The 19,036-nt window shown below is 38.6% G+C and overlaps 1 protein-coding gene across 6 annotated transcripts in view; it reads right to left on the bottom strand.

Moving 5' to 3' along the window:
- Window positions 1-19,036, bottom strand: part of LOC129143978 (parathymosin-like) — a 376,200-nt gene that overhangs the window by 280,043 nt on the left and 77,121 nt on the right. For 4 of the 6 annotated variants that reach the window (XM_063811320.1, XM_063811316.1, XM_063811317.1 and 1 more), the window contains exon 3: window positions 17-88. The exons of 1 other annotated variant lie outside the window; for it this stretch is intronic. In XM_063811320.1, coding sequence (XP_063667390.1) covers window positions 62-88 — 27 coding nt within the window. In that variant the 3' untranslated portion in view covers window positions 17-61. Of the gene's footprint in view, window positions 1-16; window positions 89-1,480; window positions 1,620-19,036 lie in introns of all 6 variants that reach the window. One more of the 6 variants, XR_010157257.1, reaches the window with a different exon arrangement.

Raw genomic sequence — 19,036 nt, 5'->3', positions numbered from 1 at the left:
TTGTTTAGCACCTTACCATTAAAATACGATGCTATCGGAAAAAACCCTTCTAGACATTGGCTTAAGCAAAGACTTCATGACCAAGAACCTAAAAGCAAATGCAACAAAAACAAAGATAAATAGATGGGACTTAATTAAACTGAAAAGCTTCTGCACAGCAAAATAAATAATCAACAGAGTAAACAGACAACCCACAGAGTGGGAGAAAATCTTCACAAATTATGCATCCAACAAAAATCTCCAGAATTTACAGAGAACTCAAACAATTCAGCAAGAAAAAAAATGAATAATCCCATCAAAAAGTGGACTAAGGACATGAATAGAGAATTATCAAAAGAAGATATACAAATAGCTAAGAAATGTATGAAAAAACGCTCAACATCACTAATTATCAGGGAAATTGAAATCAAAACCACAATGCCATACCATCTTACTTCTGCAAGAAGGGACATAATCAAAAAATAATAGATGTTGGCATGGATGTGGTGAAAAAGGAACATTTTTGTACTGCTAGTGGGAATGTAAACTTGTATAACCACTATCAAAAATAGTGTGGAGATTCCTTAAAGAACTAAAAGTAGAGGTACCATTTGATCCAGCAATCCCACTACTGGATATCCACCCAGAAGAAAAGAAGTCATTATACAAAAAAGATACTTGCACATGCATATCTATAGCAGCACAATCCAGAATTGCAAAAATATGGAACCAGCCCAAAGGTCCATCAATTAATGAGTGGATAAAGAAAATGTTGTATATATATATAATCTCCAGATTATATGTGTATATATATACATGCCATGGAATACTACCCAGCCATAAAAATCAATGAAATAATAGCATTCACAGCAACCTGGATGGAACTAGAGACTCTTACTTTAAGTGAAGTAACTCAGGAATGGAATGGAAAACCAAGCATTGTATGTTCTCACTCATAAGTGGGAGCTAAGCTATGACGACCCAAAGGCATAAAAATGATACAATGGACTTTGGGGACTCTGGGGAAAGGATGGGAGGTGGGTGAGGGATAAAAGACTATATATTGGGTACAGTTTACACTTCTTTGGTGATGAGTGCCCCAAAATCTCAGAAATCACCACTAAAGAAGTTATGCATGTAACCAAACACTACCTGTTCCCCAAAAACCTACTGAAACAAATAACATGATGCTAGACTGAGTGAAGGAGCAATTGATGGCTAGTGTAGGGATTTAAAGCCTTCTAAGCAAGACATAAAATCCAGAAGCCAGGAAAGAACTGATACATTTGATTCATAGATAAAATTTCTAAGTTGAAAAAGTATACTGTCAACTAAGTGTAAAAAACAAACACACATATTTCACATTGCAAGGGTCATTCTCCTGTTGATAGCTCTTACTAACTCTATTACTTTTCTGTCACTGCCTGTATTCATTTGCCAGTGCTACCATAACAAATATCACAGACTAGGTGGTTTAAACAATGGAAGTTTGTTTTCTCACAGTTCTGGAGGCTAGAAGTCCAGGATCCAGGAGCCAGTAGAGTTGATTTCTGGTGAGGCCTCTCTTCTTGTTTTGGAGACAGCTCCCTTCTTGCTGTTTCCTTACATGGCCTTTTCTCCAAAAATAGTCACTTTGGAGGCTAGAGATTTAATATGTGAATTTTGTAAGGACACAATTCAGTCTATAATGCTGCCATAAAAATTTACACAAACTTAGCAGCTTAAAACAACAAAAATTTTTTGTCTCACAGTTCTGTGAGTCAGAAGTCTGGACTGGCTCATCCAGGTTGGTTTCTCTGCTTGGGGCTTCACAAAGATGAAATCATGGCACTGTCTTGCTGGGCTGTTATCAAGAGGCGTTGGGAGGTATTTCCCAGCCCAGCCAGGTTGTTGAAGAACCCAGTCCCTTGTAGTTATGGTCCACTGTTTCCTTGCTGGTTGTAATCTAGGGGCCACTCTTGGCTTCTACAGGTTTCTGTCAGGTCCTTGCATGTGGACCCTCCACATCGGCACCAACAACAGTGCATCAAAGCATTCTCATACCTGGAATCTCTTTGATTTCTTGTTATATTTTTATGGTTTTAAGGGATCATGGGATTAGATTGGGCCCACCTATGTGAACCAGGATTATCTCCCTATTTAAGGTCTGTAGCCTTAATCATATCTACAAATTCCCTTTTGCTATGTAATATAAAATGCTCATAGCTTCCAGGGAGTAATACATGAGCATGAACATACAATAGGGGGGCCCATTATTTAATTTACCATAATAGCATCTATATTAGAGCTTCAACAATGGTGAGCGAAGAACTTAATTTGTTCCTGACTTATGAGAATAGCTCTAGCATTTCCTCATTCAGCATAATTCTGGCTTTTGACTTGAAATGTGTGTGTGTGTCTCTGTGTGTGTGTGTGTGTGTGTGTGTGTGTGTGTGTATCTGACTTCTCTGTATTAAAAATATTCATTTATTCCTATTTTCTATTTTTTTAAATCAGTAATGGATGTTCAACATCATCAAATGCCTTTTTGGCATTATTACACTTACTTTTTATGTAACTAACCTATTTGTCTCATTTATTAAGTTTTCTTGTTTGTCATTGGAATTAATCCTTTCTCTCTATGTTCTGGAACTATTTACTAGTTACACTAGTTATCTGTTGTTTAAGAATTTAAAAGAACTAATCTTTAAAACCATTAGGGTTTGGCACATTTTGAGGGAGAATTTCTTTGACAATTTTCCTAATTTTTTCCCTCTTTTTAGGTCTTTTTATATCAGTGATTCCTTTGAAATAAAATTTTAAAAAATCTAGTCTGTTACTACAGTTTTTCATATTAAACATCTATATACATACATTGAATGCACATGATAGACATATATATCTATATCTATATCTATAGCTATATATCAGTATTTAAAGGTTTTAATGTGTCCAGTGGACTTTCTTCTTGCCCACTTTTTTTTCTGGGTGAGATTGACAATACTACTACCCATATGGGGACAAAGTATGTCTACACTGTTTTAGTGATTCATAGTAGAGAAACATGTCTCTCAAAAGTATGTTCATGATAATGGAAATGAGATGTTAAAGCAATTTCATCAAGTTCTTGGTATTAATTTTTAACTTTCCCAAAAGGATGAAAATAAAGCTATATTTTCAAAATCTATCTTCAATTTTTCATTAGTATTCAATTCTAACAACTTATTCTTTAAGGTTATACATTTATAATACTTCTTTTTAAAAATGTTTAATTAATTTTTTTTTTTGAGCCAAAACCTCACCATGTGCTTGCCCAGGCTAGTCTTGAAATCAGGTGATCCTCCTGCCTTGGCCTCCCAAAGTGTTGGGATTACAGGAATGAACCACTGTGTCCAGCCTATAATATCACTTGATGAAAGACATAGATTCAAAACTAATCCACTACCTAGAATGGATCTTCTTTTGACCCAAAAGAAAATTCAAAACATCTTATCAAGTTTGGAAGGTATTTAGTATGATAACTTTTTGCAAGTGTGCAGTATTCAGATTACTAACGTACTTCATGGTTACTTATTATTAAATTACGGAACATGTAACAATGGTCTGTAGAAACAATTCTTCCAAGCTTCTAGCTTTCATTTTTGCTCTTATGGTTTATCTCCAATTGAAAAACTGCATTTTTTTGTCACATGGAAGTATTGAAATGGTAAACAATTCAGAAGATATTAGAAAAAAGAAAGTCCGGCTGTCTATTTTGCATCTTTAAAACGTTGAGCCCAAAATATAAAGAGAAAGTTTTCATATGTCAAACATTCTCAACAGCTTCTTCCCCTCGATAACCATGTATGTCATTATGCAATAACATTTATGATCAACAACCGTGGTAAATTTTTACATAATTCACAATTTTTACTGCATCAGTAAGCATACTGATTAGGTCAGCTGACATTTTTCACAGCAAGACTTTCTCAATGAAGGAAGCAATAGATGTATATCCTAGCATAGCTTCTTAACCTACTTCATGGTTACTTATTATTAAATTATGGAACATGTAACAATGGTCTGTAGAAACGAGTCTTCCAAGTTTCTAGCTTTCATTTTTGCTCTTATGTTTTATCTCCAATTGAAAAATTGCATTGTTTGTCACATGGAAGTATTAAAATTGTAAACAATTCAGAATATATTAGAAAAAAGAAAGTCTGGCTGTCTATTTTGCATCTTTAAAACGTTGAGCCCAAAATATAAAGAGAAATTTTTCATATCTCAAACATTCTCAATAGAGTTTCTTCCCCTCAATAACCATGTATGTCATTATGCAATAACATTTGTGATCAACAACCCTGGTAAATTTTTACATAATTCACAATTTTTACTGCATCAGTAAGCATACTGATTAGGTCAGCTGACATTTTTCACAGCAAGACTTTCTCAGTGAAGGAAGCAATATGTTGATGTATATCCTAGCATAGCCTCTTAACCTGGAATGTTTTCCTGTCATTGCAGCTGCATCACCAAATCATCCTCCTGTATAGAACTTACACTCCAAACCACATTTGTTGACAAAAAATAGACAATTAAAAATAAAAGTGATTACAAAAAGGAATAAGTTATAAAAGAAATAAATGCTTACATTTTTCTCATTTTTTGAATACATTAGGTTGCAGTTGATACATCTTAAAATATCACAAGTTGTAATACACATTAATTCTCTTTTAGGCCATTTTTAGTAGAATTAATTATTCCATCCCTGATCAATAGGATTTTAAACAGTTTTTTGGGGGTTGACTAGTATATGTTCATTTCACCTACAAATAATAAGTGCATCTTTTTAACATTTGTATTTCTCATTTCTTTCTCTTTCCTAATTGTATTGAGTGCCACATCCAGAATAACATTAAACTATAATTTTTCAGCACTAATGCCATTAGGGGTCAGACAAGATTTGTTGTGGGTGCCAGGGAGGGCTGTTGTATTCACTGTAGAATATTTAGCAGCATCCCTGGTCTCTACTCAGTAGATACCAGTAGCAATATGACATGATCAAAACATGAGTTGGAAGTAAGTGAGAAAGCAAAGACAGTAGATTTAGAAAGTGAATATTGAAGGGTAAGATATTGGTGAAGTATAATCCATTACTAAGCCACTTTGATATTATTTTTGAATTATGATACGTATTTACTTACTTAGGTATCAGCTATGTAACACAATTTCATCTATTAAAAATCTGCAGAGATAAAAACTATAGCAAAAACAATCAAAGTTGTTATTTCTGAGTGTTGAGTTCTTAGAAAGCTTTTTAACTTTTAAAATATCTTTATATTTAGTTGAATTCATTTTTTGTAATTGAGCATACATATATTTATAATAAAATAATACTATTTAGAATATTAATATACATCATTTTGTAGGTGTCCCATAGTCATAATTATGTTAAAAGCTGGATCATTAGAATATCAAATAAAATATTAAAGCTCTTCATTTGTGGATTATAGAAATGTCTTCTTTATATTTTCTAAATTTTTTGCAATATACATGTATTATAATGAAAAACAAAGTTACTTTTAGAAAGGAAATTTTTTGGAGATGGACCTTGATAAAAAGCCCTGAGGAATGATTTTGGAAGTAAATTGTAGAACAGAGTTATTATCTCTGGAAGTATTGTTGGGTGACAAAAATCTGAAAATGTCCTAAATTGCCTTACAGCCAGTTTTATCTCATAGGAAACAGAGACAATGGATAGATTGTTTCCTATTATTAATACAGATTGGTGCCAGAACCAGCTACAGAATTTTCAGAGCCCAGTGCAAAAGAAAACACTGGGCCGTTTGTTCAAAACTTATTAAGAATTTCAAGATAGCAACAGCAGAGTATTAAAACTAAGTGGGTGGGGCCTTCTGAGCATAAGACTCTGTGCAACTGTGTAAGTAAGCCACACGCCCATAAAGCTAGTCCTTACTATATAGGATCATTTGTTTATAAAAAAAGAATTGGTGGGACCTGGGAGAATACATTCATTTTACAGTTCATGGTAGCCAATGAAAAGTATGCCATAGATTTTAGAGAGATGGTCATTAAAAAAATCAGAAAAAGTATGTATGAATTCATAGCATGAATCTTAGGCCACAGAGGGACAGAGAGGAAGTTCTTGAAAACTTTAATTTTCATTTCAAAATTGCATACGAGAAAACATAGGGCAGGTATACGAAAAAAAAAAAAAAGCTGATTATAGTGGCTTTCTCAGATAAGTTCAAATTTTAAAGAACTTGTATATGAGAGAAAAACAAGGGCATGAACCCAAAGGTGAGTGTCACAGGGTACTATAATTGTACAGAACAAGACCAGGCTTATCAAAGTTCAGAATGATCTGAGTCTTGGGGAAAAGTTTCACTCACACACACACACACACACATGTGGGATCTTTGTAAGCTCTATTAGAACAAGAGCAAGGAAAGGATGTCAACCGCAAGTTAAGGAGTTATAGGCATAAAATGACAATGCCTGGATGGTAAAGTAGCAGGGATGCTTTTGCTCCTGTCTGACTAGCTAAATTGTGAGAGTGCTGGGTAGTGGATAGGAGGTAGCCTGAGAAAAATTTTTGGATACATTTTCCAAAACTCTTTTCTATAGTCTGTTCTTCACAACATATCAGTGACTTACATTGAGATAAACTGGTGAATTACGTGAAAGTTTCTTGAAGCTGAGAGACAGCTAGTATTTTCAGTGAAGGAACCATTATCTTACACAATCTTAATAACTAGAATCATAGGTCAAATTGGATAAGATGAGTAAGAATCAGTGCAAAGTTCTAATGTTTGGTCAAAAAAATCAACTGCAAAAACATAATACAAAAGAGATGTGACTTATCAACAAAGATTTAGGTTTGTCCAACATCGATGTGATTAGGTTAATCATAGATGTATGCCATTGAATAACAAACGAGAGGACAGTGCTGTGGGCAGATCACACCTGAAGTCCTGGGTATAATTCTCAGGGCCAAGATGGAAGACAGTGACACCTGTAAATTACAGCCACAAAGAAGAGGCTGAACATATGACTAGACTAAGCCATGGTGTGTATATGGGGCAAGAGGAACTCTCATATCCTGCCTGGGGTGCAATCACTTTAGAAAATAGATTGATCTTATCTTGTAAGGTTAAAGACATGCACACCCTATGAGACAACATTTCTGCTCCTAGATGTATACCTTGGAGTAACAATTACTTGTGGGCACCAGGATACATGATCTGAAAGGTTCCTAGCAACGTTGTGCATAATAATACACCACTTGGAAAGTTCCCAAATGTGCCTCAGCTGCAGAATGGATTTAAGAAACCTGTCATAATTCAGTAATAAAAACAAAATATAGCTACACACATCAATATGCATGAATTTTATAAACAACATGTTGAGCAGAGGAATTAAGACACAGACATATTGTATATGTGTCCATTATACAAAGCTAAAAAAAAAATACAGGCAAAACTAAACTAAAACATTTAGGGATATATAGTTACGTGAATAAACTACCAAAAGGAGGGGGGAAAAAAAGAAGCAAATAAGCAATTACCTCAAAAGTTCGGATAGCATTTTGGCTGGGCACGGTGGTTCATGCCTGTAATCCTGGCACTTTGGGAGGCCGAGGTGGGTGGATCACTAGAGGTCAGGAGTTCGAGAACAGCCTGGCCAATATGGTGAAACCCCGTCTCTACTAAAAATACAAAAAATTCAATGGACGTGGTGCGGGCACTTGTAATCTTCACTCCCCGAGAGGCTAAGGCAGGAGAATTGCTTAAATCCAGGAGGCAGAGGTTGCAGTGGGCCAAGATCGCGCCACTGAACTGCAGCCTGGGCGACAGAGACTATGTCACACACACAAAAAAAAGATAGTATTTTTTTCTCCGGGGGTCTACAGGACATGAATAAATTAGAGAATTTGAAGGTGCAGGCAATATTCTGCTTGCCATCCTGGGTAGTGTTTAGACAGGTGTTTATAATTACACATTATGCTAATCATTTATAGGACTGTACATTATATCTAATATTCACAAATTTGGAAAGGTTAAAAAAGATAAGGGCTTCACAGCTGTGTGAAGATGTTAAAAAGTATCTCAAAGTGTAAAACCAGAAAAGAGAAGACTCGCTGAGAGCCTGACAATCATCTTCAGTTATTTTGAAGGATATTATGCTATAGTGGAAATTTTGTTTTTGTTTACTTCACACTCTTCTTTCTCTGGGTTCTGAGACCTGTTTTCCTGGAAATCGCCCCTTCCACTTTTCCCTTCTCATTTCAATCCCATGGTTGACAGCACCCACTTCAATACTGTGTGATCCCCTCCTCACCCACCTTTCCCTCTCCCTACCCCACATAGCCACCATGTATTAGTTGAGAGAATACCTGACTCTGATTAGGTCATGAGAGTTCATTCTCTATAAATTTACATTCAGGATCCAATAGGGCAACTAGAATTTATTGACTGAGCTTACAAGGTAAAATGTTTGACTATGTAGAAACAATTACAGTGATACTTTCTCATAAGGTACTTACTGCCAGCTGCTTGAAGGTGTTTAAGTATGGCCTGAATGTCTAAGAAAGAAATGCAGATGAACAGAATATAGGAATAGCTTTGCAAAAACAAACAGAAAAACTCCTGTGAAAGTTCTTAAACACGCAATATGGATATATCATCTTTTTTTCCTATACATCCTCTTTTTTTTGAGACAGAGTCTCACTCTGTCGCCCAGGCTGGAGTGCAGTGGCATGATCTCTGCTCACTGCAAGCTCCGCTTCCCAGGTTCACGCCATTCTCCTGCCACAGCCTCCCAAATAGCTGGGACTACAGATGCCCGCCACCACGCCCGGCTAATGTTTTTATATTTTTAGTAGAGACGGGGTTTTATCGTGTTAGCCAGGATGGTCTCGATCTCCTGACCTCGTGATCTGCCCGCCTTGGCCTCCCAAAGTGCTGGGATTACAGGTGTGAGCCACCGCACCCGGCCTCCATACATCCTCTTTTACCATTAAATGCCTTTATTTAAATATAATGTTTCCCTAAATTTAAAGTATTTCATTCATCTCTGCAAACTTCAGGAAATATGTCTGATATAAGATTAATGTGTACTCACATTTAGATTTAAAAATGTTACAATTATACTATGTTGTCTCTTTTATTGTTTAATCTCTGTCTATATGTGTGTGTGTGTATGTGTATAAAGATTAAACACACATATATGGACAGAGATTAAACAGAATACATACTTATATATGTATTACACACACATATTTATATTTTAATAAGCCTACATCATGCTCTGATCTCTATATTTTTATTTCTTGAATTCAACTGTGTGAGCATGTTTGTCATTTCATGTGTTGTATCTTCAAACTCCCAGCACCTTTTTCTATCTTGTACCTTTTAATTATTTCCTTAAGAAGGAAAAACATGATTTATAAACAAGCATAACGTGCTGACTTTAAATACCAAGATTATATTTTCTAAAACAAGAAACCAACATGGTAGAACTACCACTGACTAAACAACATTAATTGTTGATGACAGGTTTCCTTTGGTGGATGGGCACAGAATTCTTCAGGTAAGAACTCTCATTAATCCAATGGAAAGACTGTGCTAAAATTTAGATTGTTACTCTAATGATAAATTGTTATCATTAGATAAATAATGATAAATTGTTACTCTAATGAAAAATTATTCCTATGTTGTGTTCCATTATTTGAAAAAGGAAAGAGAGAAATATTAAGAGATGGGAGAAGTGTACATTATGTGTTATCCATTATTTAAAATAATCAAGCAGTTCTTGATTATTTTAAATAATGTTATCCATTATTTAAAATAATCAAGATCCCTACTTGCTGACGTTTGTGCAGTATTCACTCTCTTGAATATGAGCCGCACATATCAACTCATTTCTAATGACCAGAATATGGCAAAGTGACATGATATTACTTCTAAGATTAGGTTAGATAAAGACTTTGGCTTTCATCTTGTGCATACTCACTTTTTCCCTCTTGGTTTGCTTATCTGAGAAAATCCAGTTGTCATGTTGGGAGGCATCCCTGTGGAGAGGCCCAAAAATGAAGAGCTGGAGCCTTCCCACAGCCATATTCATGAGCTTGAAAGTAGATCCCATCTCCAACCCAAGCTTTAGATGAGATTATTGCCCTAACTGATACCTTGACTGCTGCTACTGAGAGGTGACAGCGTGCTGGCAGTCCTCACAGCCCTTGTTCTCTCTCGGCGCCTCCTCTGCCTAGGCTCCCACTTTGGCGGCACTTGAGGAGCCCTTCAGCCCGCCGCTGCACTGTGGGAGCCCCTTTCTAGGCTGGCCAAGGCCGAAGCCGGCTCCCTCAGCTTGCAGGGAGGTGTGGAGGGAGAGGCGCGAGCGGGAACCGGGGCTGCGTGCGGAGCTTGCAGGCTGGCTGGAGTTCCAGGTGGGCGTAGGCTTGGCGGGCCCCGCACTCGGAGCAGCCGGCCGGCCCTGCCGGCACCGGGCAATGAGGGGCTTAGCACCCGGGCCAGCGGCTGCAGAGAGTGTACTAGGTCCCCCAGCAGTGCCGGCCCACCGGCGGTGCACTCGATTTCTTGCCGGGCCTTAACTGCCTGCCCGCGGGGCAGGGGCAGGGCTCAGGACCTGCAGCCCGCCATGCCTGAGCCCCCCCTCCCTCTGCGTGGGCTCCTGTGCGGCCGGAGCCTCTCGGACGAGCACCACCCCCTGCTCCATGGCACCCAGTCCCATCGACCACCCAAGGGCTGAGGAGTGCGGGCGCACGGCGCAGGACTGGCAGGCAGCTCCACCTGCAGCCCCAGGGCAGGATCCACTGGGTGAAGCCAGCTGGGCTCCTGAGTCTAGTAGGACCTTACAGAACCTTTATGTCTAGCTCAGGGATTGTAAATACACCAATTGGCACTCTGTATGTAGCTCAAGGTTTGTAAACACACCAATCAGCACCCTGTGTCTAGCTCAAGGTTTGTGAGTGCACCCATCGACACTCTGTTATCTAGCTACTCTAGTAGGGCCTTGGAGAACCTTTATGTCTAGCTCAGGGATTGTAAATACACCAATCCGCAGTCTGTATCTAGCTCAAGGTTTGTAAATACACCAATCAGCACCCTGTGTCTAGCTCAGGGTTTGTGAATGCACCAATCAACACTCTGTATCTAGCTAATCTGGTGAGGATGTGGAGAACCTTTGTGTGTAGCTCAGGGATTGTAAATGCACCAATCAGCGCCCTGTCAAAACAGACCACTGGGCTCTACCAATCAGCAGGATGTAGGTGGGGCCAGATAAGAGAATAAAAGCAGGCTGCCCGAGCCAGTATTGGCAATCTGCTTGGGTCCCTTTACACGCTGTAAAAGCTTTGTTCTTTAACTCTTTGCAATAAATCTTGCCACTGCTCACTCTTTAGGTCCACACTGCTTTTATGAGCTGTAACACTCACCGCAAAGGTCTGCCGCTTCACTCCTGAAGCCAGCGAGACCACCAGCCCACCGGGAGGAACGAACAACTCCAGGCGCTCTGCCTTAAGAACTGTAACACTCACCGCGAAGGTCTGCAGCTTCACTCCTAAAGCCAGCAAGACCACAGAACCCACCAGAAGGAAGAAACTCCGAACACATCCGAACGTCAGAAGGAAGAAACTCCAGACTTGCCAACTTAAGAGCTGTAACACTCAAAGCGAACAGCGAGGGTCCGCAGCTTCAATCTTGAAGTCAGTGAGACCAAGAACCCAATGATTCCGGACACACTACCTCATGAGGTACTTTGAGCCAGAGGCACATTGTTAATCTGTACCCATGTTTTCAACTCATAGAAACTGTGAGATGATCAATATTTGTGTTGTAAACTACTAAATTTGGGATAATTTGCTATGCAGTGATAGATAGCTAATACATGTGTACCAGCAACATTGAAATATTGGGAGAAGGCATACGGTAGTCTCCCCTTATCCATGGGGGAATATGTTCCAAGAATCCGGTGGATGTCTAAAACTATGCAAAGTAACAAACTCTAGCCAAAGAACACCAAGGTCACCTTTTCAGTTAAAGGAAGCTCTTTATGGCTTCTCTTTAGCGTATTCAAATTTCCAGCATTACTACTCCTGTATTTTGGAGCCATTGTTAACTAAAGAGTTAACTTGAACACAGACTCTGCAATACTGAGATAGTGTGCCTGATAACTGAGATGGCTACTAAGTAACTAATAGGCCAGTAGCATCTACGGCATAGAGATGCTGAACAAAGGAATGATTCATGTCATACACATAATGGAGCAGGACAGTGCAAGATTTTATCATGATGCTCAGAAGAGTGCAAAATTTAAAACTTTAAAATTGTTTATTTGTGGAATTTTCCATTTAATATTTTTGGGCCATAGTTGACTGCAGGTAGCTAAAACTGCGGAAAAGGAAACCATGGGTAATAAGAGACTATGGTATTTAATAATATTCTATTTATGATCTACCTACAAAAGTAAGGCAAAGGGCTGAGGAGCAGAAAATTGCCCAGCCCGCCCCAGATGTCCACAGCCTAATCCATGGAACCTGTGAATATGATACTTTGCATGGTGAAAGGGACTTGGCAGACGTAATTTAGTTAAGGATCTCAACACGGGAAGACTATCCTGGCTTGTCCAGTGGGCAATGTAATCACAATGGTCATTATAAAATTGAAGCACGAGAGTCAGCATCAGAAAACAAGATGTGACAATGAAAGGAGAGCTTGAAGTAATGTGCTTTAAAGAGGAAGAAAACGTTATGCATCAAGGAATGCAGGAGGCCTCCAGAAGCTGGAAAAAGCAAGGAAATGGATTTTCCTCTGGAACCTGCACACGGAATGCAACTCTGCTAACATCGTGATTTCATCTTGCTGAAACTGATGTTGGACTTTTATCTCTAGAACTGTATAAGAACAAGTTTGTATTCTTGTAAACTACTTGGTTTGTGGTAATTTGTTATGGCAACAATAGAAAACCAATAGAGTTTTTTGGTGAACATATCACTTAATTGTATGTAATTATCTCTATATATTATTGCATTGGAATCCACATTTTGCACTGGCAAAACTAAGGGTTTAAGACTGCAGATTTGCAGATTGTATAAAAAGTTAAAGTTCAAATGAGACTTTAAGAAGTATCACTTCCCTCCCTCTTCTATCTCTAGTCCTGCAGCATCTCACAATTTCTCACTCCAGGACTCAAGGGGTCACAGAAAAGAAAAAAAAGTCCTGGTGCGGTGGCTTACGCTAGTAATCCCAGCACTTTGGGAGGCTGAGGCAGGCGGATCCCTTGAGTTCAGGAGTTTGAGATCAGCTTGGGCAATGTGGCGAGATCCCATCTCTGAAAAAAACAAGCCGGGGGGAATTAGTTGGGCATGGTGGCACACACCTGTAGTCCCAGTTACTTGGAGGCCTGAGGCAGGAGGATCACTTGAGCCTGGGAGGTCAAGGCTGCAGTGAGCAGTGATCATGCCACTGCACTCCAGCCTGGGTGATGAAGTGAGACCTCATCGCAAAAGAAAGAAATAGTGATAGAAGCTAAGACTGATGAGCACCTGAGACTTAAAGCTATGTGAAGGCAAGAGCCATTTCTCTTTTAATCACCACTGTGAAGTCATCCAATAGTACAACACCAGCCTATTGCAATGACTTGATAAATATCTGTTGAACATTGTTCAGTGCACACCCTGAAAACAGAAATTGTCAGAACTTACATATAATAATAAGATGGATTTGGGTTGAGAAAACCTATATAGGCTTTACTTCATGGCATGCCCAGCTTTTCCTCTTGAAATATAGACTACCTGAAACAAAACCAGGACATTTTTAACCTGTCCCATTGTGTGCCCTTTGACTCAGGTCACCAGGGAATGAATGCTTTAACCAGGTGACTAGGGCGGGGTTGGTCTCTCTTTCACATAGGTCTTGGTTATTCTTTGTTTGTTTGTTTGGTTGTTGTTCGAGATGGAGTTTCGCTCTTTGTTGCCCAGGCTGGAATGCAGTGGCACGATCTTGGCTCATTTTAACCTCTGCCTCCTGGGTTCAAGCGATTCTCTTGCCTCAGCCTCCCATATAGCTGGCACTACAGGCACGCATCACCACGCCAAGCTAATTTTTGTATTTTTTTCTTTTTAGTAGAGATGAGGTTTTGCCATGTTGACCAGGCTGGTCTCGAACCCCTGACCTCAAGTGATCCGCCCACCTTGGCCTCCCAAAGTGCTGGGATTACAGGTGTGAGCCACCATGCCCAGCCTAGGCTTTGCTTTTTAAGAGACAGAGAAGTGTGCCTTGTTTCTGCCCCTCCTTTATTCTAGGCCCATTTAAATGCAGCAACTCCAAATGTATTATAGTCTCCATGTGCAAATGTTTGTACATTAGGGTAAAGACAGGAGAATTCCCAGTAACTCTACATAATGTCTCATGTATTCCAATTTTTCAGACTATCAAACAGTCATTTATGGGATGAGAAGAACAGGGCAAAACTGAAAAAAAAAAAAAAGGTCTACCAAAAATTGATAGTTGATGTATTAGTTTGTTCTTATATTGCTCTAAAGAAATACCTGAGAGTTGGTAATTTATAAAGAAAAGAGGTTTAATTGGCTCATGTTACTGCACACTTCACAGGAAGCATGATGCTGGCATCTGCTTGGCTTCTGGGAAGACCTCAGGAAACTTACAATTAGGGCACAAGGCGAAGGGGAGAAGGCATATCACATGGTGGAAAGCAGGGGCCAAAGAGAGATGGGGGAGACGCCACAGACTTTTAAATGACCAGATTGCATGAGAACTCACTCACTATGACAAGGACAGTATCAAGGGTATGGTACTAAACCATTTGTGAGAAACCTGCCCCCATGATTCAATCACCTCCCACCTGGCCCTGCCTCCAACATTGGGTATTACAATTCAACATGAGATTTGAGTGGGGACTCACATCCAAACCATAGCAATTGGACTGGGGCTTGTCTTTATCTTACTCTCTAGGTACAAATCTGAGAGTGGAATTTGAGTAGTACAAAGGTAAAAAGAAAATAAAGAAAAGTCTACATCCCTGGTCAAACTGGGGAGAAAAAGGAAAAGAAATCGTATTCTGAAGACTCAGAAGAGAAGCACATTGGTGGAAAATCGTGATCTAATTATCTTAGAAGAACATTTTAAGAAGATGTTGGCACTTTTATCAAATTAAATTAGATGTGGCTTCTTTGAAACAGAAATAAAAAGATATAAGAAGAGAATGGACTGAGATAAGAAGGAACAGTTCAATATTAAAAAAAAGAATAATATAGTAAAATATCTTCAAGAAACTAAAGTATTATAACAAATTAAAACTCATATTGCAGGAAATAGAGACCAAAATGACGCCATGAAAAAGCTAAAACAGGGTGTTGAGATCTAATTTGAGTGACTTTCTTGAAATTCAAAGGCTGGATAAATGATAGATATGAACTAGACAGAGGGAAAATACAACAAAAATACAATTATTATTTATGAGGGAGGACAAAAATATGAAACAATGTTAAGAAACTTTTCAGAACTAAAAAATATCCAGATATGCAGTTTTAAGAGTCAACTATCTTCTAGGCAAACTTCATCAAAGGAAATCTACACCTAAGTACCTCTGACGGTATTTTTATTTACAAGAATTTTTTAACATCTGTAAGACCTCTAATAAAAACATATCTTTATATCTATGTTTATATCTATATCTAGATATACCAGTCTGTGTCTATGTCTATATACCTACATCTATATCTATAACCAATAAATAACCAAAATTCAGATTGGGCCAAGACTTTTCTTCTCAGAAACATTTGCAAGAAAATCTAGGGCAATATTTACATAGTTTGAGGGTGGGGAGGATATAACCAAACATTGTCTCAGGCCAAATTGATTATCATGTATAAAGGCAATAAAAATTCACGCTTATATTTGGAAGGACTCGTAAAGTACATCACCCATTTATTTATCATTCTTCAGCAACTTGAAGAAACACATCCAATGATATAGCAATAAAAGGAAATTAAGCTTATGAGCGAAGAAATAATGTTTTTGAAGTAAGGGCATAGTACACGAAAGCTAATTTTAAAAAATGAATTATTTTAATGTGGATGCACAGCTCAATCAAAATTGCAAAAGTATTAATGAAGAAGACAGCAATTGCTCCATAAGTAACATATCCAAACTATACAAGTATATATTTGTACAAACATCACTAAAAGAATGTACATTCGGCTGGGCGCTGTGACTCATACCTGTAATCCCAGCACTTTGGGAGGCTGAGGCGGGTGGACCACCTGAGGTCAGGAGTTCAAGACCAGCCTGACCAACATGGCGAAACCCAGTCTCTACTAAAAATACAAAAATTAGCTTGGTGTGGTGGTGCATGCCTGTAGCCCCAGCTACTTGGGAGGCTGAGGGAGGAGAATTGCTTGAACCCAGGAGGCAGAGGTTTCAGTGAGCCAAGATCACGCTATTGTACTCCAGCCTGGGTAACAGAGCTAGACTCTGTCTCAAAAAAAAAAAAAAAAAAAGAATGCACATTCAAGATCTATATATTATATTTAAAAATGAAAATATCTATAAATCCACCAATAGAAAAAGAATTAACCCCATTATTATGTGCATCATTGTGATGAAAAATGGCATAGCTCTTAAAAGAGCATACCTGAAGAATAACAGTATGGCTGGAGAAGAGTATGTATGGGGAAATGTACACAATATATTTCAAGGAGGAGAGCAAGTTATAAAACAGTATGCATAAAATAACTATTTTTTTGTGAAAATGATGCATCTCTGTGCATGAAAGTATTCTAGAAAGTTTTACACTATATTATCAGTACTGTTTTTCTCTGGGTAATTTTTTTCTTTTGAGATTTATGCATGTTTAATTTTTTTACCTTAAATGTGTATCACTTTTGAACAAACAACATGTACATCCTCTGCTTCTGCAGCAAATAGGAAGATGAATAGTGATGGTGTGGATTTGTGTCCCTGCCCAAATCTCATGTGGAATTGTAATCCCCAGTGTTGGAGGAGGGGCCTAGTGGGAGGTGATTGAATCATGGGGGCAGATTTCCCCCTTACTGTTCTTGTGATAGTGAGTGGGTTCTCACGAGACCTGGTTGTTTAAAAGTGTGTAGCACCTCCTCCTTCACTCTCTCTTCCTCTTTCTCCAACCATATAAGACATATCTGCTTCCCCTTCCACCATGATTTTAAGTTTCCTCAGGCCTCCCAGCCATGCGTCCTCTACAGCCTGCAGAACTGTGAGTCAATTAAACCTCTTTTCTTTATAAATATACAGTGTCATGTATATTTATATATGCTCTTTAAAAACAATGTGAGAACAGACTAATACAAGTACCCTTCTTTATTTTTCATAAGTTGCAGAAACAGTTGAACTTTAGCCACAAATTACTGTCAGAAAGAGCAGCACAACATCCAGTAGGTAAAACTGAAACCATGATTTTGAGGTAGGCAGGCATTCCCTGGCATTTAGACGGACAGTGCTAAATAATTCAGGTCACTGAGTCTTTCAGTTACCTGAGGTCCATTTTCTGGTCAATGCCAGCTAATGTGTCCGTTATTATAACTGTGTTATCAGAATCCAGCTATGCCAGGTGCCACATTCAAATTTTTTGAAAGTTCAGTTAGATAACTGTTAAAATCCATGGTTAAAGTCCTCTGTTTTGTATTCCCTGGAAACAATACCAGTTGACCGGAGTTGACATTCAAGGGATTACTCTTTTCCACCCTAAGGTCATCATTTCAAACCCACATTAATTCATTCATTTAATAGCAGGATTAGTCACAGAGTCTGTCCACAGGAAATAATTATTAAGTGCCAGACATAATTCTATCATTACATTCAGCATGGTAGTGAATAAGACACTCAGTTAATAAGATATCCACTCTCATGGAGTTTATATCCTATTGTGAGAAGAGGGTCAATAAATAGGTAATACAATTTTTTCATGTTAAAAAAGTGTTTCTACATCTTTTTAAAAAACGTCTACTTACCCCATGTGAAAGTGATTTTAAGTGAAAAATGCAATATTAATGGATGCTTTGTTTTTATACCAATATTCAATGTCTTTCCAGTATTACTCTGTGCATTAAGTGTGTATCAGCTCGAAGCACTAAATTTCTCCCATGTCAGTGCTAGTGTGGGCTTGGTTTCCCTTAGCTCTTGTGCTGAGGCTTTTTGTTCCACACCACTCCTTCCCACTCTAAGGATTGAGGACCTTGCCCCATGTCCTGGCTGATGACAAGGATATTGTTCTCATGGGGCAGTTTCCAGCAGCATGAGCAGGGGTCCTTCTTGCTGAGTGGGCCACAGAAGACATGCCGGCAGCTGTAGATAAAAGGCCTTCACTTAAAGAGTTTTGAAGAATGAGGTCATGGCTCCTTTGTCTAAGAGGATGGAGAAGTCACCCTCGCCTTGCTTCCACCAGGATCCTCTGGGGCAGGACCTTCTCTCTTAGACTAGTGACCTCTTCCATGTTGATGATATTCACCCGCCCCTAGACAAGGAGCCTTATGGGGTCACAGAGATGGGGCCCAATGCCCTTGCATCTCTAATAACTTCCATGTCAAAAATTCTCCAGCAAGACTTTCCTTTTGATTCTTAGAAGCCTAGTGTGGGACTTAAAATGACTAAATGACTACCAAAAATAATTGTTTTTCTCCTTACATTTCTGCTACAACAACCCTAGTTCTCCTGGAGGCCATAGGGGTGCCCCAGACTGATGAAGAAAGAAAAGATTGGAAAGAGCAGCAAGAAAACAAAATCTGTAAGATTAGTATCTCAAGAACTCTTTCCACCACACTCAGAACACAAATGTTAATCTCCACACTCATGCTGTTTTCTTTCCTGCCCGAGTTGTCATAACTTTGCTTTGGATCACAGTGGCTTCATTTCAGCTAGGTCTTCTACTGGCAGCTATTGATACTCCCTGCTGCTGATCAAACTTCCGGTTCTTAGATTGTTTATCTCTAGGATACAAGTCTGCTGTTGTAAGCCAACTTGAATTCCTTTGGGAAGTAGACACAGTATAAAAAAATTGATGA

The sequence above is a fragment of the Pan troglodytes genome, chromosome 4 (genome assembly GCF_028858775.2).
Source record: "Pan troglodytes isolate AG18354 chromosome 4, NHGRI_mPanTro3-v2.0_pri, whole genome shotgun sequence".
Lineage (NCBI taxonomy): Eukaryota > Metazoa > Chordata > Mammalia > Primates > Hominidae > Pan > Pan troglodytes.
Note: the sequence above shows the minus strand (reverse complement) of the source record. Positions and strands in the feature narration are given on the sequence as shown.